The sequence below is a fragment of the Apiospora phragmitis genome (genome assembly GCF_038363925.1).
Source record: "Apiospora phragmitis strain CBS 135458 chromosome Unknown utg000005l:1.0-4161743.0:1.0-4166827.0, whole genome shotgun sequence".
NCBI lineage: Eukaryota > Fungi > Ascomycota > Sordariomycetes > Amphisphaeriales > Apiosporaceae > Apiospora > Apiospora phragmitis.
Genome location: NW_027117403.1, coordinates 1,773,887 through 1,800,178, shown reverse-complemented (window position 1 = coordinate 1,800,178; position 26,292 = coordinate 1,773,887). Strand labels below are relative to the sequence as shown.

At 53.5% G+C, this 26,292-nt stretch overlaps 10 protein-coding genes across 10 annotated transcripts; 4 read left to right on the top strand and 6 right to left on the bottom strand.

Moving 5' to 3' along the window:
• Positions 1–235: 235 nt before the first annotated feature.
• On the bottom strand, positions 236–2,306 carry PG994_004609 (AGC/NDR/NDR-UNCLASSIFIED protein kinase; the record flags this gene model as incomplete). Its single annotated transcript, XM_066856018.1, has 2 exons — positions 236–587; positions 640–2,306. The coding sequence occupies 2 exons, from the start codon at positions 2,304–2,306 to the stop codon at positions 236–238; spliced, it is 2,019 nt and encodes a 672-aa protein (XP_066718185.1).
• A 1,098-nt stretch (positions 2,307–3,404) lies between these two features.
• On the top strand, positions 3,405–4,313 carry PG994_004608 (uncharacterized protein; the record flags this gene model as incomplete). Its single annotated transcript, XM_066856017.1, has 2 exons — positions 3,405–3,477; positions 3,556–4,313. The coding sequence occupies 2 exons, from the start codon at positions 3,405–3,407 to the stop codon at positions 4,311–4,313; spliced, it is 831 nt and encodes a 276-aa protein (XP_066718184.1).
• Positions 4,314–5,022: 709 nt separating this feature from the next.
• PG994_004607 (MFS monocarboxylate transporter) lies at positions 5,023–6,643 on the top strand (the record flags this gene model as incomplete). Its single annotated transcript, XM_066856016.1, has 2 exons — positions 5,023–5,584; positions 5,730–6,643. The coding sequence occupies 2 exons, from the start codon at positions 5,023–5,025 to the stop codon at positions 6,641–6,643; spliced, it is 1,476 nt and encodes a 491-aa protein (XP_066718183.1).
• Positions 6,644–6,942: 299 nt separating this feature from the next.
• PG994_004606 (acetyl-CoA transporter 1) lies at positions 6,943–8,504 on the bottom strand (the record flags this gene model as incomplete). Its single annotated transcript, XM_066856015.1, has 2 exons — positions 6,943–7,279; positions 7,339–8,504. 2 exons carry the CDS (start codon positions 8,502–8,504, stop codon positions 6,943–6,945), a joined length of 1,503 nt encoding a protein of 500 aa, XP_066718182.1.
• A 1,280-nt stretch (positions 8,505–9,784) lies between these two features.
• Positions 9,785–10,785, top strand: PG994_004605 (uncharacterized protein; the record flags this gene model as incomplete). The annotated part of the gene is made up of 2 exons (XM_066856014.1): positions 9,785–9,869; positions 9,950–10,785. 2 exons carry the CDS (start codon positions 9,785–9,787, stop codon positions 10,783–10,785), a joined length of 921 nt encoding a protein of 306 aa, XP_066718181.1.
• Positions 10,786–11,304: 519 nt separating this feature from the next.
• PG994_004604 (uncharacterized protein) lies at positions 11,305–12,328 on the top strand (the record flags this gene model as incomplete). Its single annotated transcript, XM_066856013.1, has 2 exons — positions 11,305–11,957; positions 12,022–12,328. 2 exons carry the CDS (start codon positions 11,305–11,307, stop codon positions 12,326–12,328), a joined length of 960 nt encoding a protein of 319 aa, XP_066718180.1.
• Positions 12,329–13,043: 715 nt separating this feature from the next.
• PG994_004603 (uncharacterized protein) lies at positions 13,044–14,331 on the bottom strand (the record flags this gene model as incomplete). Its single annotated transcript, XM_066856012.1, has 2 exons — positions 13,044–13,363; positions 13,425–14,331. 2 exons carry the CDS (start codon positions 14,329–14,331, stop codon positions 13,044–13,046), a joined length of 1,227 nt encoding a protein of 408 aa, XP_066718179.1.
• Positions 14,332–15,385: 1,054 nt separating this feature from the next.
• Positions 15,386–16,102, bottom strand: PG994_004602 (uncharacterized protein; the record flags this gene model as incomplete). The annotated part of the gene is made up of 1 exon (XM_066856011.1): positions 15,386–16,102. The coding sequence occupies one exon, from the start codon at positions 16,100–16,102 to the stop codon at positions 15,386–15,388; it is 717 nt and encodes a 238-aa protein (XP_066718178.1).
• A 508-nt stretch (positions 16,103–16,610) lies between these two features.
• On the bottom strand, positions 16,611–18,290 carry PG994_004601 (Amidase; the record flags this gene model as incomplete). Its single annotated transcript, XM_066856010.1, has 1 exon — positions 16,611–18,290. The coding sequence occupies one exon, from the start codon at positions 18,288–18,290 to the stop codon at positions 16,611–16,613; it is 1,680 nt and encodes a 559-aa protein (XP_066718177.1).
• A 1,185-nt stretch (positions 18,291–19,475) lies between these two features.
• PG994_004600 (uncharacterized protein) lies at positions 19,476–20,507 on the bottom strand (the record flags this gene model as incomplete). The annotated part of the gene is made up of 1 exon (XM_066856009.1): positions 19,476–20,507. One exon carries the CDS (start codon positions 20,505–20,507, stop codon positions 19,476–19,478), a length of 1,032 nt encoding a protein of 343 aa, XP_066718176.1.
• Positions 20,508–26,292: the final 5,785 nt, after the last annotated feature.

Here is a 26,292-nt window from a genome sequence, read left to right as displayed (position 1 = left end):
GGGATGTAGGACCCCAAAAAGCTTAAACCCTTGCAAGACTGACAATAGGAGAAGAACCCAAAGCATGGACTGACTGTCCCAAAATACATCTCGTCTCCAGTTCATAATGACGTCCATACATGCGTGAAAACCTCTGGCAGCATTCGCCACGCTTCCACGCCACACTCAAATCAGGCCTCGTATGCGCTGCGGTAACATTCTACCGCCTCACGAACCTAGAAAACGGACGCTGACCCTACAGCATCGTCCCGAACGTCCCATCAGTCTGGATCGGTTTCCGGGGGCTACTACCCTCCTCGGTTTTGCGGTGGCGGAAGGTAAATCCAACGAAGAGAGACTTGGCCATATCTTCTTCCCGCTCCGCCATGGTCTCAAGGGCCTGTTGTTTTTCATGGACCTCCTTGTACTTGGCCATGTCAGCCTCGTTCGTGAAGTCATCAAAGTAGCCGGCGTCCGTTTCCGAGTCCAGCTCGGGTACGAACGGCGCTTTGGTCTGCCTCAGCGTCACCCAATCCACTTCACCAAAGTATTGATGCTCGCAGATATCCTTGATGTTGGAGAAGCGCTTGGATCGGGAATTGATACATCTGGCAAGAATTAGTCAACCGTCCAATTTGGATATCAATCACGGGGCCTTACGTTGTAATAAAATTCCATGTCCTGTTGCTGAGGAAATAGTTCGGGTCCTCCCAGACGGGTCGCTTGAGCACCTCCTTCCAGTGCTTGAGGTTGCGCCAGGTTTCATCCGCCGTGGAGCCAGCAAAAGGCGGGAACCCTGTCAGAGCCTCGAAAAGCATGCATCCCAAACTCCAATAATCAACGGTGTAGTCGTATTCCTCACCGCGCAACACCTCGGGGGCCATGTAGTCAGGAGATCCCACTATAGACTTCGCATAGTTGACGTCTTTCTCACGCATCGACCGGTAACCATCTCGGCGCTCAGCAATGGTTCGCTGGTCCATCGGCTTGCCAAAAGGCACACTGGTCGCCGAAGCCTTCTCGAGCTTGACACGCATAGACTCAATCTTGGCAGGTGCCAGCATACCCGCAGCCAGTCCAAAGTCGGTCAGTTTGACATGGCCGGTAGAGTCGACCAGAAAGTTTTCGGGCTTCAAATCTCGATGAATGTACCCAAGCTGGTGCAAAGCATCAACCGAGCAGAACATCTCGGCGATGTAGAAGCGGGCGTGGCGATTGGACAGCACACCCGTGTTGTTGAGCAACGTTCTGAAGTCTCCACCCGGCACATATTCCATCGCAAGATAGATACTCTTGTCGTCTTGGAAAGAGTACAAAAGGCGGACTAGCCATTCACTCTTCGCCGTTGTAAGAATGTCTCGCTCCGTCAGGACGTGGCGGACCTCGTCTAGCTTGAAGAGCAAACGCTTGCTCATGACCTTCAACGCGCACACCTCCTTTGTATCCTTCTTCTGCGCGAGGTAGACTTGACCATAGCCACCTTGACCGACTTGGGTGAGGATTTGGAAATCGCCTTGTCGAAGACGAACCCGACGCTTTCGCAAATTTGCCCGCTCTCTGCCCTTGTACTTGGTCCACAGTTGCTTGTAAGTCTCATCCTCGGTTTCAGGCGGAGGGGGAACTTCCTCCTTGAAAGTAGCGAATCGATTTTGGCGCGAGCCAACGTAAGTAAGCAAGTCGAAGTAGTAGTCAAGGAAGTACAGCTGAGTGACATTGACCATGCGGCGCACATTTGGCTTTTTGAGGATTTCGAGCTCTTCGGGTGTTAGTCCACGTGAGGTGTTGAACTTCTTGTTCGTCGTGGGAGTGTGAGGTCTGCTCTCTCTTTCACGAAGCCCGTAAATCTCGTGGCGGGAGATGGCGGCTTGATTGTGAGTGTAAGGCGACGCCTCTGAGGCCGCGGTTGCGGCTGCGGCCCTTGGGATACGAGAAGGGGGTGTGTTCTCTTGCTCCTGCTTCTTCAGCGGGCTTCCCGGCGAGTTGGTCTGCTTGTGGATGATGCTTTCATCAACCACAGAGCCATTGCTGAAATAGCTGTCATCTGCGGGCAGTAGATTACTCCTGACAGGCGATAAGGGACTGGGCCCAGTCTGTGGTCGCAGTTTGAGGGGGCTATCGAGGCCATTGTTGGCACCGATTTTCATGGCATTGTCGAACGCAGACGGGAGGTCTTTGGCGCCCGGAGGAGCAGTCTTCTTGCTGGGACTGCCTTGAGGAGTCGAGACTGGGGTGGTGAAGCTGGCGTGTTGTACCGGAGTGCCAGGCCGGTCTGACTTGGGGTCTTTGGAGCCTTGGCCCGGAAACATACTGGAGATGAAGCTCGCCATGACGACGTTCTGCCAACGACAACGTCAAGCAGATACGGTGGGGAAGGTTGGCAGCAGGGTTGGCTCGGCCGTTTACCAGCTCGCTTCCCAAGAAGCTGATGTAACGCTTGCGAAGACGCGCCAGATGAGGAGGGATTGAACAGGGACAATTCAATATCTGGGACAGGAAGAGATGCCAATCGAGTCAGTCGCAAGATGTAGATGTAGATGTAGAAGGGAGGGGGAGGGGGGGGAGAAGTGCAAGGAGCGGGAGAGCAACCAAGGGATCTAGTATGTATCCACGATCTATTCCCCAGGATGATGATGCGACTCGAACTACGCACGTATTGATATGGGCGACTAAACCTATGTCAGTTTGGTGGTGGATTGTGGTATGGATTGGTACCCGATCAGATGGATTTCTGGGATTGCGATTATTTGGCGGGGAATCCAAACAATGGCAGGCTGCAGGCAGGGGGGCTTGTCGTCCGGGTAGCCAGCAAAAAAGAAAAGGCACAGTACAAGAAATTGGCCTGTGGTAGGCCATCAATTGAAGTCAGCACGTACCTGTCACTGTCACTGTACAGTACCTCTCCCCATCAAGCTAAGGCGGGTTGGCAGGTAGTCAGGTAGTCAGGTAGCAGTAGAGTGATTCGGCTGAATTCTCTGTTTGGTTGGCCGGGCCGGAAGGTCGCATTCAGTTGGGATGTGTAATTCTAAACTTGGTTTCTATAAACAAAAGCAGGTATTCTTATCGTGATGCGCCGATGTGCTGATGTTGATCAATATGTAAGATGTACGAATGTAAACAAATCATGGATGCACTGCCCCTCCTCCATTCAGCTGGACTTTGTACTACAGTGTGGCACCTTCCGAAACTCTAGCTTGCGCAATGGGCTGCAAGGCTGCGGATCATCCAGTGATTAGAGCGATAGATTGGCATTCAAATCAGAAGACTTTCCTTTCCTCACCTTCGCACTGCATGTGCGACCTGCCACTTTTAATCTACCCGAAACGCGCTTCTTCCTAATAGAGGCCGAATCTCATCATCAATACGAACTCTATTGCATCTGCTGCTGTTTTGTATTTTGTAATCCCACTGCCGCTCCCACTGCCGCCATGCCCAAGGAGCGTAATTTCAATCCCGTCCAGGCCCAGCGCAAAGCTGACAAGGCGAAGGAGGTCAAGAAAGGTTCGCACTAATGCACTGGTTACGTACGACTTGAGCCGCATGCACCACGATGCTGACCATATATCTCCAATACTCTAGGCAAACAGGAGGTCACTGCGCGCAGAAACGAGAAGCTCGCGAAACGCAATCCCGAACGTTTACAAAAACAGGTTGACGACCTCAAGCAGATAACCGCCAGCGGAGGGAAGCTCACAAAACACGAGGAGTCCGTGCTCGAGAGCCTCGAGGCTGACTTGAAGGCCGTCAAGAAGGCACGCGAGGCACTCGGCGACAAGGCACCAACCTTTGGTCGCGGCGGTCCTCGCGATGGGCAAGGCCATGGCGGCGTGCTAGGCAAACGGAGGAGAGACTTTGAGGATGCCTCGAGCAGCGACAGCGACGTGCCGGATGATGTCAAGAGCATACCTATGCCACGCGACACACCGCCTCCCATCCCGAAAGAGATTATGGACCAGTGGTATGCGAAGCGCCGGGCCAAGCGGACGAACCCGAACGAGACTCCCCTGGGAGGAGACAAGGAGCGGCGCGCCTCCGGACAGACACAGACACAGGCGGCGCCAACCCCACCAGTAGAAGTTAAGGCTGTCTACGAAGCCAAACCAGTAATACGCGACCTCAGAAAGGAGGCCGTCAGCGCCTTCATGCCCACAGCCGTACGCATGAAGATCGACAAAGGAAAGGGGCAGGGTGGTTTGCTCGAACCAGAAGAGGCCGACCGACTCGAGGCTGAAGGCTATCTCAAGGTGGCAGGTGATTCGGGTAGCATCGGTTCCACCAACAAATCAAACCCTCTGACTGCCACTGTCGAAGACGTGGAAGACGAGGATGACCAATGAATATGGTAGCTAAGTTACTCCGACTTTCTATCATGGACTGACGAACCCCTAAATCACGACAACTCATGTCTGTAGCAGACACACTTGAACAAGGCATGGTACCACTGGTATTCCGCCATATTCGACACCAACCAGTGGACTACATCAGATAAGATACTTGACTCGCATGTGTTTCCGAAAACTCGGCTGTCGGTAGGAGACCCCGGCTGCTTATACCAAGGCTTCCGTCCCGAGGGGTTTACCGTGCTTACCAACTGCCAACCGAAACTGGAGTCCTTGAGAGGAAAGTCGCTGTTTATTCTCCCGCTTAAATGCCTCGAAGTAGATTTCCCACTATCCACCACCCGCCACCCAGTGCTTCATGGTGGTGGGGTGGGAATGGGAAGGGCGCGCCCCAATGGATTTAGCGCTTTATCCTTCTCCACGTCTCCGGTCACGGCTTCGAGTGCTTTCTTCCCCAGCTTTTGGGGACCGTGTTGGGTCCGTCGCCAACCGTCGAGGCCGAGACCAAAGCCGACGTACATAATAAGTTGTCATCGCCATCGTCGTTTACACTAGACATAGCGTCTCGTAGGTAATTAGTTACTCGTATATACCCTTAAAGCACTCATAATCTCTCATGCCGCAGCAGTGGCTGTTACCAGAACGATCCTTATCTTATGTTGATTTGTTCTTGGCCCTGTGCTTGTGATTCAACGCTTCCCGGATAATGGATTTCGAGAAGCAGCCAGCAGCAGTGAACCCCGAGGGGCCGCAAGCCGACCTGCACAGGCTGCCCAGTCTAGAAAGGGGGTATAGTATCAACAACAACCCAAACCCGCAGCTTTTTGTGGTGCAAGAAAGCGAGCCGCCACCACGTGAGCAGAACCAGCAAGCGACTGGCGGTAGCGTTGAGAAATCGGAAGAGGTAGGGGAGGATGCCGACGCCGACGCCGACTTTGGCAGCCACCCCAGGACGCTCCTGGGCGAAGAGACGTATCCCGAGGGCGGCCTGGCGGGCTGGCTCGTCGTCTTCGGCTGCTGGTGCGGCCTGTTCGCCGCCGCGGGCATCATGAACTCCATCGCGACGTTCCAGACGTATGTCGCCATCCACCAGCTGTCCGACCACGACGAGGGCACCATCGGCTGGATATTCTCCGTCTATACTTTTCTGGTCTTCTTCTGCGGCATCTACATCGGGCCCGTCTTCGACAAGTACGGGCCCCGATGGCTCGTCCTCGTCGGGGGTGTTGGGCTGGTGCTGGGGATCATGCTTACCAGCATTTGTACAAGTAAGTGTTTTACTTTGTTTGTCTATGCCTCTTAGTAAAGCCCTCAAATCCTAGTTCCTGTGTGTATGCGTGTAACTGCTTTGTTTTGTTTTTGTGTGTCCAAACTCAAGTTACACATGCTGAGGCGTAAGGGGTAAAATCCCAGAATATTGGCACTTCCTCCTAACCTTCGGCTTCCTGAGCGGCATCTCGACCTCGCTCCTCTTCACCCCCTGCTTCACGGCCGTCGGCCACTTCTTCCGCGCCCGCCGCGGCATGGCGACCGGCCTCGCCAGCACGGGCGGCGGCTTCGGCGGCGTCGTGTTCCCGCTGATGCTGCAGGCCCTCTTCGCGCGCGCGGGCTGGGCCTGGGCCCTGCGCGCCCTGGGCTTTTTGTGCCTGCTGCTTGTCGCGCTCTGCAACTGCTTCATCCGCCGCCGCCTGCCCGCCGCCGCCGGCGCGAGCGCGCACCCGGACTTCCGCATCTTCCGGGACCGCGCCTTCGCCTTCACGACGCTCGGCGTTTTTCTCTTGGAGCTGGGCCTCTTCATCCCGCTGGCCTACGTGTCGAGCTACAGCCTGGCGCAGGGCTTCGGCGAGCCCTTCGCCTTCGGCGTCGTGCTGCCCGTGCTGAACGCGGCGTCTGTCTTCGGGCGCGCACTGCCGGGCTACTGGGCCGACCGGATGGGGCCCTTCAACTCCAACATGGTGTCGGCGGCGCTGACCATCGCAGCCTGCCTGGCCGTGTGGCTGCCGGCAGGCGGCACCGTGGCCGGCGTCCTCGTCTTCGCCGTGCTGTTCGGCTTCGCGACGGGCAACAACATCAGCATCACGCCCGTCTGCGTCGGCCGCCTGTGCCACACCCAGCACTACGGCCGCTACTACGCGACGTGCTACACCATCGTCAGCGTCGCCACGCTCATCGGCATCCCCATCGCGGGCAACATCGTGGCGGCGACGCCGGGCGGCCGGTACTGGGGCTTGATCGTCTTCACGGGGCTGACGCAGGCGCTGAGTCTGCTGTCGTTCATGGTCGCTAAGGGGGTCAGTGTGGGGTGGAAGCCCTGGGTCATCTTTTGAGCGAGTTCTAGGTGGATGAGTATGTTCGTCAACACTGCACTGTAAATAGAACATCGATTAGATCAAATAAAGCCTTGAACAGCTTGGTAGATAAATTATGTGTATATACTTTATAAATCCCGTATTATGGGGTCCCACTTTGCACAGCAGGTATGAAATCGGGTAATATAGAGGGAACTTAGCCATGACTATAGTGGACACCCAAAAGTCGCGATTACACAGAACACAGGATATAATTTCTAGTAGATAACTAATTCCGCGGTATTACGTGTATGCAACTTCTTTCCATCAAAATCCCTTTATTTGGCGGCCGACAGACGCCATGCTCGCAAAGGTAAGCTCTGCAGGTGCAAGACCTTGGGCCGGATGTACATGACGAAGGTCGCCACACCGACGAGGACGCAGATAACGTTGACGATGTAGTACCCATCACGAAGCATCTCGCAAGAGCCGCCGCCGCCCACGCAAAGCTCCTTCTCGGCCTGCATGGCGCAAGTGAAGGGCGCTGTCACCAACGGAGCCTTGAGAGAGGAGGCGTCGACCTTGGTAGTTGGTGGATGACAGGTAGCCACGGTGAAGTAGTCGACCAGCTTGAGGACGAAGAATTTGGGGAATGTTCCACCGAGGTTAGATACGCTATAGATACAATGTCAGCAAACTCGTCTTAGCATTTGATTCTTGAACATTTTACTCACGTAGCAAGAAGGGTCATATAAGTTCCGCCAATCACTGGATCAGCCACTCTCGCATGGAAAGCCGAGATGGCAACAAACATGACCGTGTTGGTAAAGGTAGAAAAGACGTGCTCGCCAATGACCAACAGCATGTAGCTAAGGGTTACACCGCTCGCGGGGAAGATGCTGACGGTGAATTGCGCAAGTACAGCCGCGGCCAGACGTCCCATGAATCCCCAGCACCAGAGTCGCATCGGGGTGTACTCCTGAGACCACTTGCCTGCGTAGTAACCCAAGCCAATCTCGAAGGGGAAATCGATAAGGACCGTCAATGCCATGTTCTCCTTGCCAAAGCCCTTGTCCAGCAGTTTGAGGTTGGTGACTCCGTCGTTGGCTTGGAATCCGATCTTGGCAATCAGGTGGACAATGATTATGGTCTGGATGTTGCGCAGCTTCAGCACGCCCCACATGATTTTGTAGACGTCCCAGATACCATCCTCGTTCTTCGTCTTCTCCTCTTTCTTGAGAAGCGCCAGGCCGATTGTGACGGCTATGTAGGCCCAGCCCCAGAAGGTCAAGTAGCCGCCCAGAGTCATCATGCCTTGATCGCTGGGCACAGATCGGAACCACCGGTTGGCGAAATCGGGCGAGTTGAAGGCCAAGAAGACTGTGTACGACAAGAAGTGGCCCGCCGTAAGACCGACTGTCTGAGCCGTAGAAGCATAGGAGACGTTGCCAGGGGTCAGCAAAGTGAGGGCCCAGCCATCGACGGCAATATCTTGGGTCGCACACATGAAGACGAGGAAGAACCACCAGCCAGTAAAGTTCCAGACTGTTGGCCCACCGGCTTTACCAGTTGTAAGCATCCAGCCCTCCACAACGGAGCCCAACACTAACATGCCGAACCCAGACAGCAGTTGAATAGGCAAGATCCAGCTCTTTCTCCGTCCAAATCGCGGGCTCCACACAGCATCCACGATAGGACTCCATAACAGTTTTAACGAGTAGGGGTATCCAGCCAGACTGAAAATACCGATCTCTCCGTATGACAGGTGCTCTTTCAAAAGGAAGGGCACCGATCCATGCGCCAAGCCCATTGGGATGCCCTGCAAGAAGTAGAGCAGGACCAGGAGCAGGAAGTTCCTCTGGTCTGTCTTGGGGAGCTCAAAGAAGCCATGATTGTTCATGGTTGGGGTTTTGGGACGGGTTCGTCCAGGGTAAAAGCACTTCGCGCCATGAGGTTTTCCGTGACCTGAGCCGAGTCTTGCTTCAGCGCATTCTTCCGTCTATTTTCCATGTTACCACCGTCTGTGCTTCCGTTTTCACGGCCGCTGGTCGTGACGGTCAGCTCGGGCTTTGGTGATTTCGAGCTTCGAGTTTTGACACCCATAGGTACTTCGTTTCTGGCGCGACCAGTCTCGAGTTTGCGCTGCGCGAATGCTGAAAAGACTGCACGGGAGAGACTCGGTGGTGGAATCGAGGTTGACACAGATATGTAGTCGCTGGAGTAATGTGGTATAATTCTATTGGTATGAGAGAGCGATGGAGAAGTGGAGTCGACAAGGAGTCGAGGGTTTACACGCGATATCGATTTGCACTGAGCCGATGATGCGCTTTCAAGTGTATATCAATGACTGCCTAGAGCGGTGCCCAGTCTTTCTGGTATCTCGAGAGTCGCGGGCCTGCTAATGACTCAATGGTGTTGGTCTGCAAGTAATGTGTCTGTATCGAGCAACTGTGGCCTTTTCACGGTGCAGAGCTTGTAGGACCTTGTTGGAGCTTGTTAGTGGCGAAGGCAGCAAGAAGCAACCAGTAGTTGGGTCCAAGAACAAAGCGGTATGTCAGTAACGAGTTGGATAAACAAGGTGACCTAAGAGAGTGAGGGCGCAAAACGAAGAGAAGGGGGAAAAAGAGGAGGAGGAGGATGTTTCGATGTCCGGGTCAATAGGCCCTTCTTCCTGACGTCGGGTTGCCTCGACCGGGTCAGAAAGAAAAGAACCTGAGGGAGAGGACAACTTTCACGATTCAGCGGGGACCCATTGGTTGGGAAATGAGCCCAATCAGTTCCCATCAACTGCGCTAACCCAGGACTTAAGCATTCTAGCCGGCGACAGGCCAAACGTCAGAAGCTGCGCCCCTGCTCAGGAGTCAGGGATGTATCACTGGAATTCTGCACGGCACCCTTCTGGACACACTCGGGAGGGGCTTCTGTTGGCTTGGTAATCCAGCTCTTGACAGCCTAAAGGCCCTTCTGGCCCACTGAAGCGAACCATCCCCACAGCGCCCATCACCCGCCTAAGTAGCCGATAAGATAAGATCTTGCGTGCATACCGCCAGCGCAAGCCAAGCAATTCGCGACGCGTGCCACTGAGCCCGTCTATTTACAATGTCCAAATCCACCAATCCCCAAGGACTTTACATAGTCTTAACGCCAAAACCCCAACAATAGAATCAGAACATTGCAATCATGTCTTCCAGATCTAGAGATGAATCACCCGACTTATCCACTGCGGATCAGTTGGATGATGAAATCGCAAGTCTTCGGGCTCAAGGTGAGTGCTTGCTAAGTCAACAAACCCGTCTCCTTAGGCACTTACACTGTATTTGTGGTATGATCCTAACCTTGTGGTAGTTGAGTCCCTGAAAAAAGAGCTGAAGATTCAGACAAGCACATTGATGGTATCTGAACCCACACGCAAGCTTCTACAGGACCGGTCTAAGAAGCGGACTGTAAACTCGCTGGAGTCCGGACCTGTCGCGGAGCTCCTCAAGAAATCCGATGAGCAAGTCGCCCATCAGCAACAGTGTCTCTACCGCTCATGTGCCTCCATCACGTCGCTGAAGATACGCGACCCGGATCCCAACGCCGTAGATGGCGGCAACGTGCTGGGCTTGCGCTTCGAGGTCATGTCCAAGGCGCGGTTCGTCCGCCCTTACTACATCATGCTGAACCGGCCGTATCCCAACTCGCGCCACCTCCGAGTCCACCGCCACACGGTGCCGCCCTGCGTGCCCCTGGCCGGTCTCGCAGCGCGCCATCTACCCGCCCCCAAGCCCAACAAGGGTGGCGGGGGCGATGCTGAAGACGACGAGGGTGGCGAGCTCCAACACCAGCAGGATCTTCCGCGGTTCGCGAGAGCTCTGAGGAGAGAGCTCGTGCGCTACCAAAACCGCATCGGTATCATTGGCGATCTACAAAAGGTAGTTGGGTCGAATAACGGCCAGGCTGGGGAGCGAGATGCCGATGCTGCCATTATACGAGACATCAGCCCAGCGGATGCTGAGGCCAAGCAGATCAGCGTTGAGTGGAGTGATGGCAAGGCAGGCCGGCTGATTATTGACGACGATGGGAGGATCATCAAGATGGCAGTTCAAGGAGAGCATGGGCGAGATCGCGGCGCTGTACGAGACCTGATTGGAGGAAACATGCGCATCGAGGAGCTTCTAGGTCAACTCGAAGGCACATAAATCCACTCATCGCTGTCATAAGATGAATCTAGTGTCCTTGACATGGCGTTAGGCAACCACAGGAATAGGAGCAACGGTGTCACAGAAGCACCATCTTCGACTGAGGGTTGGCGCAATGGGTCACCACGTTCATGTCAGGGTGTTCCTCCTCGGCTGTGGCGCTTCTGGACGCCAACATCTTCCAGCAGGAACAGATATCGAACTCATTAATCATACAACCGATGGGCTCAATGTAGGACTAAATCAATAAAGCTATACCGGAACCTTGGCAAAAGACTTGCCACGTTGGACTGGATGGGTATAGACTTCCGCTGCCAAGCGAAACGGTACATACCCCGGAATCCCCGCAAAACCCCAATTCAATCGCCTCCAACCTTCCTCAACATACACAGACTAAGTCTCCAGCTCGTGCAAATACGTCGAAAGCAAATGTGAAGAATCGACCAGGAAGAACAGATCCGAGACTGTCGATAAAGGTCAAAAGACAGCAAGATACGTCCTTGAACATAACCAAATATCATGAAGCTCCCCGAACTCCCGCCCAAAGCCGCCTACCTAACCCTCTCCAATCCCACCCGCCGCAACGCCCTCTCCCTCTCGGTGCTGCGCAGCCTCCGGGACCAGCTCCACTCCTACACCGTCTCCCCCGTAGACGGCTACCCGCGCCTCCTGCCCCCTTTCACACCCGCCACCCTCTCCAGCCTCGAAGACTCGCGCGAGACCGCCTGGCTCGTCGACACCGAGAAATGGCGTACCGAGCGCGCGGGTCTACCGCACGTGCTAGTTCTCCGGTCTAATCCTTCATCATCTTCTTCTTCTTCCTCTTCTGGTGCTTCGGAGAAAGATGCAGAAGTTTTCAGTTCCGGCCACGATCTGCGCGAGCTGCAGCAGCAGTCCTCCTCCGCCGCCAACGACGGCGGAGAAGACGATGTGCGGGACACCTTCCAGCTCTGCGCCGAAATCATGTCCCTCCTGCGCCGCTTCCCCGGCCCCGTCGTCTCCGTCGTGACGGGCCTCGCGACCGCCGCGGGCGCCCACCTGGCCCTGACCGCGGACCTGCCCCTCGCGTGCGCCGAGCGCGCCGCCTTTCAGCTGCCCGGCCTGTCGGTGCTGGGCCTGCCGTGTACCTCACCCGCGACGGCGGTGAGCCGGCGTCTGGGGCTAGGGCTGGGGTACCCGCATGTTTGCCCTGTGCGAGCCCGTGCGCGCGTCCGACCTCCAACCACTCTCGAGTAGTAACGTAGAGGTAGTCAAAGGCGGCCGCGACGCGGTCGAGGAGCGCGTGGCCGAGGTCGTCGAGAGGCTCGCTGCGCAGATGCCGGCGCAGCCGCAGGCGCTGGGCAAGTGGGCGTTTTGGACGCAGGCTGGGTTCGGCGGCGGCGCGGGACTGGAGGGGGTCGAGGAGCACCGCGGCGGCGGGGATGGGTACCTCGAGGCGGCTGAGTGGGCGGGGCGGGTCATGGTGCTGCATGCGCGGTCTGAGGATGCGCTGGAGGGTGTAAGGGCGTTTCTGGAGAAGAGGGAGCCGAAATGGCGGACTTGAGTAGAGTGAATGATGAGTAAGGGTTGGTGTTGACAACAGCAAAGAAGTGTGAAAGATAATGTATAAGTATAACTACCATCATCTCATATAACTATCATCACCTCATGTTCATAAGCGATTGGATATTATCGGCTCTCGATGGAACATCTGGTAAGGGCATTAACAACCGCATAACTGCTTGCATTAATGGCAACAGATACGGAAATAAGTGGAATAGCTGGTAAATACATTGGTTGCATTCAGCAGATGAGAGTCTACGGGACTTGAAATAACTATCCCACCGCCAGCTATTCCGATATGAGGGTTGTGCTGCCATTTCCCCAACTATCGAACTACTATGCGGTCTCAGGAAAAGTGTGCATTGCAGTAAGAAGCACAGGCAAAATATGGACAGGATTAACAAATTCTTTAACTAACTAGTCAATTCTAATATCAACTTTTGGGTTTAGGACCCATACATGAGTGTGTATACTTGAGGACAAAAAAGATAATACATGTGAGCAAAGACAGGCACCAATACCAGAGGCTACATCTCAATATCATTTAATGGCCCCCACACCTTCCACCGGACCCCAAGAACGCCGTCGTAGACGGTCATGACTTTTCATCCGCCACTGCCCCTGGCATATCCCAACTTGATATGCCAGTAAGCCCCCCTCATCAAGCATCCAAACCATCAGGAGAGAGAGCTCGATAGACAGCTCCTTTTTTCCCCTTAGATAGGGACAGCAGCCAGGATCGCGGCGGCCAACGCGCAACCAGGACCGGCCATGCGCTCGGCGGCACCGGCGGTGACAACGGAAGTCGGGGACGAGCCCGCGGGGCCGGCAGCGGAGGAGGGGCCAGCGGCGGCGGGGCCCGAGGTGGCGTAGTTGGGGATTGTCAGGCTGGCGCTGGGGATGATAGCGACGCTCATGGACGGCGACACACCGGTAGGTGCGGTGCCGTTGAAGGGACCGGGAGCGAAACCGGGGTCGACGGGGGTGCCGGTGGGCGCGGCGACGGAAGCGGCGGCGGAAGCGGACGAGGCCACTACTGCCGGGGTCGGAATAGAGGGGATAGAAGGAATGGCTGGGATGGAAATGGAGGGAATAACAGGAATGGATGGGATGGAAGGAATGGCCGGGATCGAGAAGGTGGCAGCGGCCGGGGAAGTGGCGACGATACCGGGTCCAGTGGGAGACGAGGCGGAGACGACGGCGGGAGGGGCGACTGGTTCGTAGGAGGCAGAAGGAGCAGCAATAGGGGTTGGTAGCCACAGGCTCAGTGGCCGCAGGGGCGGTGGCAACAGGCTCAGTGGCAACAGGCTCAGTGGCGGCAACAGGTTCGGTGGCCGCAGGTTCGGTGGCAACAGGCTCGGAGGCAACGGGCTCAGTGGCTGCAGGGGTGGTGGCTGCAGGGGTGGTGGCAACGGGCTCAGTGGCCGCAGGGGCGGTGGCAACAGGCTCAGTAGCCGCAGGGGCGGTAGCAATAGGCTCAGTGGCAACAGGCTCGGTGGCCACAGGGGCGGTGGCGACCGGAGTGCTCGCAGCGGGAGGGCTGGCGACGGCAGGAGGGCCGGTAGGAACAACACCCTCGCTCACGGGGCAGATGGTGGTCGAGACGGGGACCACGACGACGGCGGTAGTGGTAGAACCGACGGGGCAATCGACGACGCCCTCGGGGCAGCCGAAGACACTCTGGACGGAGGTGGACCAGACCGTCTTGGTCGTGAACACGGGCACGGGGGTACCGAAGGGGACGGTGATGGTGGAGGCAACGGGTACGGGAGCCACCGGAACCACCGGAACTACCGGAACCACCTCCGCCTCACAGTCCTCGTCATCGTCGTGGCTGTTTCTCCTCCAGTAGTCAGCCGGCGCAGGGTTCAGCCCCATGTTGGCCTTTCCGGCGACATCGTCATCGTGGTGCTTGTGGTGCTTCTTCTTGCACTTGTCCTTGTGGTCGCTGTTCGCGAAAGCGACGGTGGCCAAGGCCAGGGTGCTTATAAGGACGGCCTTCATGATGATACTTTGACAAATAAGCGGAGTTGGGCCGGAGAGGAAGTAGAGTGTAGTAGTCAGTACTTAGTGAGTGAATGTACGATGCAGTTGAAGCGAATGTGGCGTATCAGAGATACTAGAAAGAAGGTAGTGGAGGATGATTCAACTGTGTGAGCGTGTCCCGAAGTACTCGAAAGGAGGATCTGCCAGAACGGGAGGAAGAGAGTGTTTCTTATACCCTGGAAGCCTGAGTACTGAGACGTCTGTGCTGGGCATATCAATCTGTGTAGAGGCTGGATTACCTTTGCAAATTCCCTGATGGTGGCATACCCCAGCCATAGTATGGTGGTGGGTCATGAACTAAGTCACTGTATCAGCAGAAGCAAGATACTCCAACTCATAAAATTTTGTGTTGTGATCGTCACTAAAGTACTCGCTCAGAAGAAGGCTATGTTGGTTCTTCGGACTGAATTGAAAGCTTTGTGTGTATATGCGACTGTACCAGATAGTGCCATTGCCATATTATGCTGTACTCAGTAGAGATGGTGCATGTCTGTGTTCTTGGAACAACTTCAGCGTTAAGCTCCGGGGCTGTCTTGCCGTAACGCTGCTTAGTGCGAATGAGAAAGTGGCCAACGGCAGTGCTGCAAGACACTATAAGATTACGGCCCGTCAGCCGCTTTCCTGGTCTTCGGCCGGCTGGGCCTTTGCTTATTGTCAATCAGGAGGCTTGCAACACTGCCAACGTATGTTCGCCATGTCGGATGCGCTGGTTGTCCTATCTCGTGGCAAAAATACTGCCATCCATTGGAGGATCAAAGGAACCTTCCGAGGTTTCTAGTTCCAGCCATCCATCGACTGTGGTATCGTGCTGGTAATTCCCGGGGCTCTGCCTTGTCCTCCTCATAGCACCAGTGATACTATCTGATCGCAGGCTGGAGTATTGACTAGCAATGAACCATGGCACAAGTGAGTTGTTCTCATCGACCTATCTTGAACCGCTCGTATTGGCGTAGGTTTCCAGGTCTCCATGCTGCGGACCACTGTTTTCTTTGCAGACATAGGTAATGCAGTTTCACCAGTCCAGAACCTCGCGTGATTGTTGGTCGACCTTGATCTCTTTTCTGACTGGGCCAACATTTTGGGGTGTATCCTCAGCGACATCCAAAATCGCCTCGTTGATGTTGTGTTGGTTAAGAAGGTCTCCTACCATCTTTGTCCATTTTACGATAGCAGGATGCGCATTGGCAACGTCCTCAAAGATGAAGTTGTCGCCATGCTGTCCGCCGGTGGTGGAAGCAATCTCGTAGTTCCAGGTGCCGTCAGGATTCCAGAATTGCTCACCGAAGATGGTCTCCGCCGCCAGTTCCGTCTGGGCCTTTGTGAGGAGCGCCGAGGCTGGGTTGGGATTGGGATTGGGATCATCGCCACTGCCGTTAGAAGAAGCTCGCAGTGCGCCTGCTATTCCTTCTAGGTAGCCAAGCAGCTGCCCAGCCCTGAGTCCTATAGTCCCCCCGAGGCTGAAACCCTCATCAAAGCCGACTTGGATGCTCTGGGCTTTGGCGGCGGTAATTCCCTCGCGATAGCCTGCCGTCGAATGCTCGGTTTGTAGCCTCCGCATGTCTGATGGGTGTGTTTCTCTTGCCTCGATGCCTGCCACCTCTTGGTGATGTGGCTCTGTGTCTGAGCCAAATACATCATCTAGAGGGTCTTCCTCATAAGCCATTTCGGGTGTCGCTCCAACCGCGGTGAATAGATCCTCGCTGTGAGAATCTCTCCGTAAAACATGCATTTGGAAGGTGTGGTTCCGCCAATGATTTCTTTTTCGTCAGTATCAATAAAGTGCTTGCTGATGGTGATTCAGGTCTGGATAAAATTGGGAGAGCGAAAAGAAAGTCAAGATGAGTCAGTTCGTTGGAAAAGCGGGGACCTTACCATGATTTGCATCCCAACACGAGACCAAAGGGATACTGCATCCAACATTCAATTCAGCAACATCTCTCTGTTTTCTCCGTGCCTACGGCATCAGTAGAGAGTCCCACGAAGAGGGACGAACCAAGTCTATGTTATTATTCAGTTTGGTCTCTGTCGGGGTTTGTTTGGTAGTGTAATTGGCGTTACCGTGGGGTTTTTGAGTGCGTCCCCTTGGCTACGAAAAGCAACTATAGTACTTATAGACTAGTTCTATTAACACTATATAGGTATGGGCGGCATGGGCTTACAAGCCTCTTGGTCTGATGAAATCGAAGCAGAGTCCTAGAGACTACGTGCATATATTCCCAAGGTGTACGTGCAGGAGATCACTCTTTCATGTTCACAATGTCCACCAACTCCGTCTTGGGCTGGATGTAAGGCTTGATGGTATTGCGAACCTTGGTGCGCTGCTCGAATGCATAGGCCAGACCGATCAGCTTCTCCTCGCTAAAGTGCTCGCCCAAGAACGCAATGCCGAAGGGCAGGTTGGGCCCAGTGGCATTGAGGTTGCCAAATTGGTTAGGGATTACCGTCGTATTATCCGGGTACCTTCCCAGTGGCACGGTGACGATCGGGGCTCCGATGACGGCAGGGAGCGTCGATGAGAATGTTGTTGGCATGATCAAAGCATCCAGAGACATGTTTTTGATCGCGCCAGTGATGCCGAGCAGGCCTCCGTAGTACAGATCAGCGGTGTAGTTGGACCAAAACTCGGGGCTGGTATTGTCAAAGCCCAGGCCCAGAGCGTCTTGCCAGATCTGCGTGTCCCGCCCAGGCCAGCCTTCCATTGGGGTTCTCTGGGTGAATTCCTGCAGCTCGGCCAACGAGGTGATGTTGTTGGGGTTCACCGCAAGCTCTGAGAAGTAGTTAGCCACGTCCGTGGCGAAATCTGCCATGAGCACGACATTTTCAAAATTCGAACTGGCCAACACGTCAGCGCCCTCGAGTTGAAGGTTGTCAACGACCTCGGCACCTGCGGCGCGGAAGACATCCAGAGATGCATCAAAGCCAGCTATCTGTGGGCGATATTCTTCAATATCTGAATATTGCATGAACAGGTTTCGAGGGACGCCAAGTCGCTTCCCCTTGAGAGCAAAGTAGTCACAAGCACCAACGTAATCGGGCACCGTGTCAAAGGGAAAAGCAGATGTGTAGTTGTCGTTTGGGTCCGGTCCGGCGATAGCTGAGAGAATATACGCGGCGTCTTTAACCGTCCGTGCCATTGGCCCGACTGTATCCTGGTGTTCCGAGATTGGCACCACGAGGTAACGAGACGTAAGGCCAACCGTGGGCTTGATGGCAGCCAGGTTATTCACGCCCGCAGGTGACACGATCGAGCCGTCAGTCTCCGTGCCCAGAGCCGCAAGTGCAAGACCTAGCGAGCTGACCACGCCCGAGCCAGATGATGAGCCAGAAGGATCCTGCCCGGGATAATAGGCGGCTTCCGTCTGCCCACCCCAAGCAGACCAGCCATTGCTTGTGTTGTCGCTGCGGTAGTTGGCCCATTGTGAGGGGTTGGTCTTCCCCAGCAACACCGCACCTGCCTTACGTAGCTTGGCGGCCATCGTACTGTCCCTCGGGACTTTGGCACCGACCAATGCGTAAGATCCAGCAGTATTGAGCATACCGTCCATGGTGGCGATGTTGTTCTTCAGAAGTATCGGGATCCCGTGAAGAGGCCCAAGAACGGACCCGTTGGCCCGCTGCCTGTCGGTCTCGGCTGCGATGGAGAGAGCGTCTGTGTTCAACTCGGTCACCATCTTGAGGGTGTCGTTCACCTCCATGATTCTGGCCATGTAAGCATTGACGAGGTCCACGCTCGTAAACAAGCCTGACTCGAGACCCGTCACGATGTCCTCCAAAGTCGCTTCAATCAAAGGTGGGAACGGCGTGCCGCCAATTGCTGTGCTGGTACTCGAGCATTCCTCACACAGTGCCGACGGTGCTTCCCCAGCGCCTACAATGGCATATAGAGCGAGGGCAAAGCCGAAGTTGATAGCAAGCATCTTGGAAGATTCTGATCTGAGGGGCTCTGCTTGCCAATAAAATTTGGCCAAGGCACTCCCCGAGGCAATACGCAGGTAGGTGGCAAACGCGACGACAAGCAATATTTGGTATGTCCAACACGGGTTTTGCGTGAGCCCCTCAAGTGCTAAAGAGTGAGATTGAGACATTGCATCGCTTACTTGAGTCCGTTCAGTTATATATCCCTCCTTCTATAGGTCGCAAACAAGGGTCCTCGGCTTGGTCTGCCAGGAATCGCATACATACTTACAAACCCGTCCCAACTATTGGCTCATTCGATGAGTCGCCGAGGACGCAGCATAGGAGACCCATGTCGGATGAAAACTATCCCACTTTCGGTAACATGCAGGATGAACAGCCGGTGTAAGAACAGATGTAGGTAGATCTTTAGGTTAGCTTCGGATATGGCGGGGTAGCTATCGAATAAAGAAAGAGAGGAATAAATCGAGCTTTGCGGGAAATACCATGTAATTAATTACAACTGACTCTCATCCCACCATCGATCATACGTAATTTTGCACAGCAACGCTGGCGTGAACAATGAAGCCTGGAGAGTATATCAAGGAGTGCCTCGATATAATTCCAGAGTAGGGGATAACTGATGGTGTGAACTCGTGTAGGTAAATCAGGGGGTCAGGGGTCGTATATGTCGGCTCGACTCCACGCGAGGTGCTATTTGGGGCACGTTTGATATCTCAACTACTGGGATGCATTTTCAATACTTGCAGATTATACGATACAGAAAAAGCATGTGTATAATAACACCGTTGGTCTTAGACGTATGTATTCTTCGTTGCATTGGCACTTGGGGATATGGCTCCTTTTTGAATCCATATTCTTACCCCTTTTGTTCTAATCTACAATGGCAGTCTACTAAGTTACTCTATGCATTGTTCCCTTTGTTGAGTTGTAGTAATACGGACATAATGTAAACTCGGTCAGAATCTGCCGAGGCATTTACGAGCAAGTACCATCGTCCAATTCTGGCGGTCTTACCTGATCATACACTGCTATAACAAGAAACATTTATGGGAAGGGAAGAGAAGCTAGAGAAGGAAATAGTTATATTGGAAGCGAGGTTTGAAGACCTACCAATGGGGTGAACCTCGGAGGCGCAAAAAAGCGAGAGACACGCGCACACACAGAAAGAAAATCCTCCGGGAGGCCTACAATACTTCATCACTATCCGAGGAGCCTCCTGACCCCGATCCCTTGGGACTTGGTGTCTTCTTCAACGACGACTGCATGTGTTTTGGGATCGCCGAAAGGGGTTTCTGTAGCGTCGCCGGCTCTTCACCGGGCAGGTGTGGTGGTGAACTGCCAAATACAGACATCTCATCATCCACGTGGCCGCCTTGGGGTTCCAGTTTCGTGGAAGAGCTGACCTCACCTGCTGTTTGCTCGGCGTTAGCCTTACGGCGCTCAGCAGCTTGTGCGCTCGGCGAGCTGGGTGGCCCTTCGGGCGGGTCCGAGGATGGGTCCTGGCGTACCGGTGTATCCGTCTTAGAACTCGGGCTCGAGCCGGGCGGGTTGGGACCCAGGATGGCAGGGCGTCTCTCAAGGTCTTTGCGGACGCTCGACGAAAGATCATCGTCCGGCCCCGGGGGCTGCTTGGAGCCACCGGGCTGAGGCGGTGGTGTGCCATTCGAGTCTAAATCCATTGCATCAACATTGGTGATTGCTTTGGTCAACCGCCTGACAATGTTGACATGCCCTCCCGACTGCCCTGTTTCCTCATGCTCCATCTGTAGCGTCAGCAAGGCATCCAGTCCTGCTTTGCGCTGATGAGGCGATAAGCGGTCGATAATTCGCCGACAAAACTCGTCGAGGCACTGGTTCATGACATCCGTCGACTGTTCCTCGTTGACCCTTTGCGCAAATGTCTGCGCCATGTCGTAATACATCTGCAGGAGGTCGAAGTTGGTAGGTGCCGCTGTGGGGTCGTTGCCCACCTTCTTCAAGACGTCGACGTAGTGCTCCTCTTTCACCTCATCGACGAGGGCGAAGTACTGGCAGGTGTGGCACCGGACTCCGTATCGATGTAGACGATCGTTGATGGTCTGCTGCATGCCTGCTTGGACGGCTACCTGGAAGATCGGAAACTCGTGGCCGCAGGCGAATGTAACCTGTAGACTCGTCTGCTCCTGTGAAGTGACCATGTGCTCGAGGAGCCATGTGTTAGTACCCTGGACGGCCATGTTTGTTGCTGTTACCTGTGAGTATATATCTCTGATGTGCGTTCTTGCGTGGCATGAAGTTACTCTTGCGTAGTATGATGTTACCTTGAGTTATCAATACTTTGGAAGGGTATGCTTTTCAGATCATGGAGTTGTCCCACACAAGGCTATATATACTTAAGCTCTACAAGTCGTTGAGGTTGGTGACAATGTTCTTGTTTCGCTACATTGCTTTGTCTACATTATAAGAGCGTCTTGGGTATAACTTCTATATGGTAAAAGGCTTTGTTTGTTGCCGCCTTGTTTGTGTCTTTCAACCCTGGTACCCCTTATCATGTGCACAAGGAGACATAGGATCGACTTAGGTGCTCCTGACGTCAGCAGCTATGTAGGCCGGCCGGCTTCATGGTAAAACTTGTTGCGGGTTAGACGAGACTATACCTGATGATTGGGGCAACACAGACAGCTTTACTTTGACTATGCATACAAGTATTGCCATGATGCGAATTGTTATTGGAATAATATTGTCCCCTGGGGGAAGTTTGTTGAGATAGTTCCATGGTGGTTAGCTCATATTCCCTGATAAATGAGTATCTTGCATTTCAATCTCAAACATAACATACAAAGCCTATATGCTATTCGACTAATGCCCAGGACAGAGGACCAAACCGCAACAGTCAACGTAGCTAGCGAATTAGTGACCCAGATGTTCGTTCGAGTATCAAATCAGTTCTTCTTAGGGCCACTCGTACATCATGCCACTGACACCAAAGAAAGAAAACAACACTGACACATAAGCTGTGTATTGCAACCTGAGTGATAATGCTGAGCACCGCGCCATGTACCATGCCAACGAGTCAAGGAAGGCGGTCTTACAGATTGGTACAACTGACGCCCCTGAGTGTTCAGCGCCCATCCCATTTGTCCCGGTCTTGAGGGGTTGCCACACACATCACAAGCCATCATAGTACCTTGGATCCAATGCTTCACACTGGCTCGCCATGAAAGACCCAACCGCTGGCATACGAGCCTACCGACGCTGCCATGATCATTTTACGTGGCGGTGGCACCTCCCACCCCCTTCCTGACCTACTGCCGCCCGTTGTGCGAGAGCTCGTCGGCTTGCCCCTATTCGCGGCGATTCACCCAACCGGTACTGGGCATTCTAGTTTACCGCGTGGTTCTTGGCCTCATCCTGACTCCCACCATCGGTTGGCCCACGACGCCTGATAACCAGTCATAGACCTTCGTGTTAGTGGCCTTCACGCGTAAAGCAGCTAACACCAATGAAAGGTTCTTCGCCATCCGAGGCAGCCACAGTAACAGCGGCATTACATATGCAGTGCAGTAGCCTGCATGGCACTATACAATCAGTCTCGCTAGGGTGCTTTGGGAGAGGTCGATTGCATGGTGGTGCCCAAGCAGAGGAGCGGAACAGCCCACGGAACGTCAATTGAGATTGTGGAGGAGGTCCGTCATTTTCCTAACTGGGTAGTTCGGGTTCCGGCGCAGGAGAAAAACTACTCCCCTATCTCACCACATGGCTAAGCAGGCGGGGATAGGTATATCGCGCCCGCTTCGTCCTAGACCCGAGATTGAGGACCTCTTTTACAAGACCAATCAGACCGGGCAGGCCCAACTTTGCTCTTGGCGACAGAAACTACGGTGCCACCCACCTTCGCATGGAAATACCAGTGGGTATAACCAGCGAAGACTGAACTCTGGAAATCGGCGGGAGGTCTAGTGAAAGTGAACCTCTCCGCCGGGCGGGTAGCTATATAATTGGACTATATGATACTTGCTGCGATAAAGTTCCCTCTTCGAGCCTAGAGTGAACGGGACGCACTTACCGCTTGTCAAAGGAGGACGGACGGATGCCGACGAACTACTCCAGGCTGGTTGACCATAGCTACAAAGCCGTGGTAGAGGATTGCCACTTACACATCCATTGGCCTTTGTGAATAAGCGAAGGCGGGCTAAGCCACAGTAACAAGTACAGTATCAGAGGTTGACATTGCCAAGGATCAGCCTCATGTGGAGTAGAGGTGATCGGGTAGCCGAAGCGATCGACCTGGGGGTGGTGATTAGTACCTATCAGCCTATTGAGAAGCGTTCTTGTCTCTATAGTGGCCAAAACTAGGATAATTTTAGAAACATCGCCTTGTCGATCTCGCAAAACAAGTTTCTCAATATGCATCATCTGGGTAGCTTTGGCGATGCAGGACCGTTTAGTAGCCTCAAACCAGGAGCTTGGCACTTCCAATGGCAGCCTTGAAAGCCCATATCGCGGCAACCCCAGGTTTCGTCACGTTAGCTCGCTTAGAGGCGTTGACACCCATATTGACACCTATATCATCAAGTGGCGCCACAGTGTGGTGGTTTCATTTCAAAGGCGGGAGGGCAGAGAAGCCTCCCGACCCCAGCTGACGTCCAATGGCCCAGGTAGTATTCATATAGGGCACTCATGTACCATGCGGCGGAACAGGAACAGACCCTGCATTATCGACGGCAGCTATAGGTCCCGAAGAGGCGCGGCCGGGGTGTATACCTTCATAGTGAGTCTGGTTTGGTAACCGAGATAGGAAAGATCCTTCTTTGCCAGTTGGCTAGGATGTCAAGTCGGAAGTGGACGGATAGTTAATGTTGTTTATTGAGCCATACTCCGTACTGTCATATCATTAGGGGGACTGGCATTATTCCGCATCGAATCGCTTGGGTTACAGCATCCTTTCGATGGGAAGATGGGAGATTGTGATAATGCAATTGGTGTGATGCTTGGTAAGCGTATCACTGTTGCTGTCATTCGTTTCGGGGTTCTGAGTCTGGCATGAGCAGGGCTGGTCGGAGATTTTCAGCCGCCGCCGCCCCTGCATCAGCGCGATTGACGATGTATTTTGGCAAGCTGCCAGGGGTTTCTAGGACGATGCCCGACCAGGATGGCATTTCACCAGCGTCAATGGTGTCCTTTGGTCTGATCCATTGGCACGGAGGTTTTCACCCGCCAAGGTTGCGTTACATTCAGCTCCAGATTACAGTACCGAACTTAAGGAGAACCACCTTGGTATAATGATACGTGGGTTCGGTCGGAGCCAGCCCGCAGATGTCGAAAATGACGTAATGTTTGATTGTGAAGAAAGCCAATTGGCTTTATACCAGACAGCTTCTTCAGGAAAACCCGAGGCTACCTAGGTTAAGGTAGATAGCAAGCGGTGTGTTGTTTGTGGTATTGAAAAAGACGAATTATTGGTTGTGCTAACCTCTAAACGTCGAAGTCATAACTCAACGGTCGGTTTGGCCTAGAACCAGAATTCGAGTTCCGAATAAGCCGGGGAGAGAGGAAAAGAGAAAAGAAAAAAAGCATGGCGTCCAATGGAGATCTGGAGGTAAGCACAATGCTAATTTCGTGAATGTGCATTCCCCAAAGACTAGGGCAGCCCCTGCATAAGTGGGAGAAGCAAGAACGGGCTGGAAGTAACCTCTGCCGGACCTGCCTGCCTATCTGTCTAAAAATGTCTCTCTCTTCAGACGATTCATCTTTGGCTTGATCTGCCCGATGTTATGAAATCGGCGATGACTGTTACTAGACCCCTTACTTTCAATGCGCGACCGATGGCTCGCGCGTTCGGAATTAAGTTCTATGTACGGAGTATACAGAGGAAACCTGCTTACTTACATAATGAAATACCTACCGCCTCCCGCCAAGTGGTTGGGCACGGCATCCTGTATGCCCGAACCCCGGACGTGTCCCAGCGAAGTGATATTGAACATGTCGAAAAACTAACCTAGATTAAAGCTCTACTATTGGATATAATCAAGTAATACCGGCTATGCCAAGATGCACGCTACACTGGGGAGCTGGACACTCGCAGCACTGGCACGCAGGCTCGAGTCAGGCCATGAGTGATAGGCAGATCTAAGCTGCGGCTGTGTAATATGACAATAGCGATCAGCAAACTACTGCGTCCAGATATGATCACGCAAGAATCACGTGTCTCAGTTGGGATTTGATCTGTTCAGATATGAATTCCGGCCTGACGGCTCTACATAGGACACTGTACCTACATCGCAGTACCGATCCCTAAACTCCCTTATTGCCACGTTCTCGGCTCTCGTTACAACTTGAGCTAGCTTTGTTTACCGACGGACTTTAAAAATAAAACACCTGTAGGGACTTCTGGCGAAAGCGAGATCGATCAGACACAAGGATCCTTTCCGTTTAAGATACAGTGAGTGAGTAGCTGGCTAGCCTTGCAGCGAACACATAGGTACAAGAAAATTCGATATATACATATGGAATCATTCCACCCTGCAGGGCTTGCAAGGGAGAATCAGCAGAAAAATAAGTGTTTACCTGACTTCTCCAATCACGAAATGGTACAGCAACGAAAAGCGCATCTCATGGCGCCACACTAACGGCCAACTGAATCCGTCAGCATGGGCCGATGTCGAATTGTGGGGATTACTAGGTCCTTGGCTCGATCTGGATGGATTTTAGGCTGCACTTCTTGGCATGTCCAGCATCCTAATCAGGCAGGGTCAAGATAGATTTGTTGATCCCATAAAGACAGTACGTTACAATACATTGCGAATTGCTCTCAGCTCATTTGCAGTACCCTGGTGATGAAGTCACGGTGGTGAAGCGCAGATTTGATTCCCCTTACTCTTGTACACCCACTCTATTCTCTGGAGGAGTGGCCTTCGCAGGGAAGTTGAGCATGTTTTTCGTGCACCGGGTTTTAGGCCCCGGTCGCCTGGCCGCCAGTTCACGATACCACCAAACTGCGTCATCACTCCTAGGTTAGCATGGCATGGGAAGACCCGCACGAAAGGAACGCCTTGAGTTAAAGTCAACAAGCGTCTTCCGAGATTGGCCAAGGATGGATACAGCCCACGACTCGTCTCCTCAAAGTGGCATAAATCACAAACTTCGGATTACTGTATACAAGGATCTGACGGTCGGCTCGATTGATCCCATCTTGCTATTAGGGCCGATCAGAAGAACAGCATGGCAGCAAGAAAGCCATCTTCCGGCCTGTCGTATAGAAGCATTCTGGTCCAGTAATTGAAGAAATCCCATCACTCAACATCAGCAACGAGAACAGGGTCCCTAGGCGAAGGGCTCAGGAACAGGCAATTCCTGCCAGCACTGTGTCGGCATGGATCACTGCAGTGTCTGATAGATATGTATCCCGTCTACATTCTCTTTGTACAGCATTATCACGATCCCAGCCCAGCTCTACCTACTCCGTACTTATATTTAATTTCCCCTTCCAAGTTTTCACCATGTGCAGCGGTTTTAACCCCCCTCCTTCTCGGACGCCACCATTTTTTTTTACCCTACTGCTACTCTCACTGGGCTGGCTTGTTGCCTGCCTCGGGTGTGCGTGCGCGATGCTACTCTACCAAAGTGACAATAAGCACTTGCACCTGCAATCACGGCAACAATCATGGTAAAGATGTCCGACCCCGAGCAAGCCGGGCTAGCATGTATCCAAGAACTCGGCCGTGTTGGACAGAGCCTGTTCTTTCTGTTACAATATTTTTTTTGCTTCTATCATTTCTTCTTAAGATGCAGTCCAACGTGAGCTCGCACGTCGATGTTTTATTACAAAACAGGAGAAGAAAGGGCGAGGTTCGAATAATGCCCGCCCCTATATCACCCAACAATATACATAAGGTATGCACAAAAGTGTGCTCTAAAGTACATGCGTACATGCAATAATCCCCCACACACCATGTAACCCAACCTTCACGCCTCGTCCATACACACGGCTTGCGGGAACGACGGAGTTTTGTAGTTCGCTTT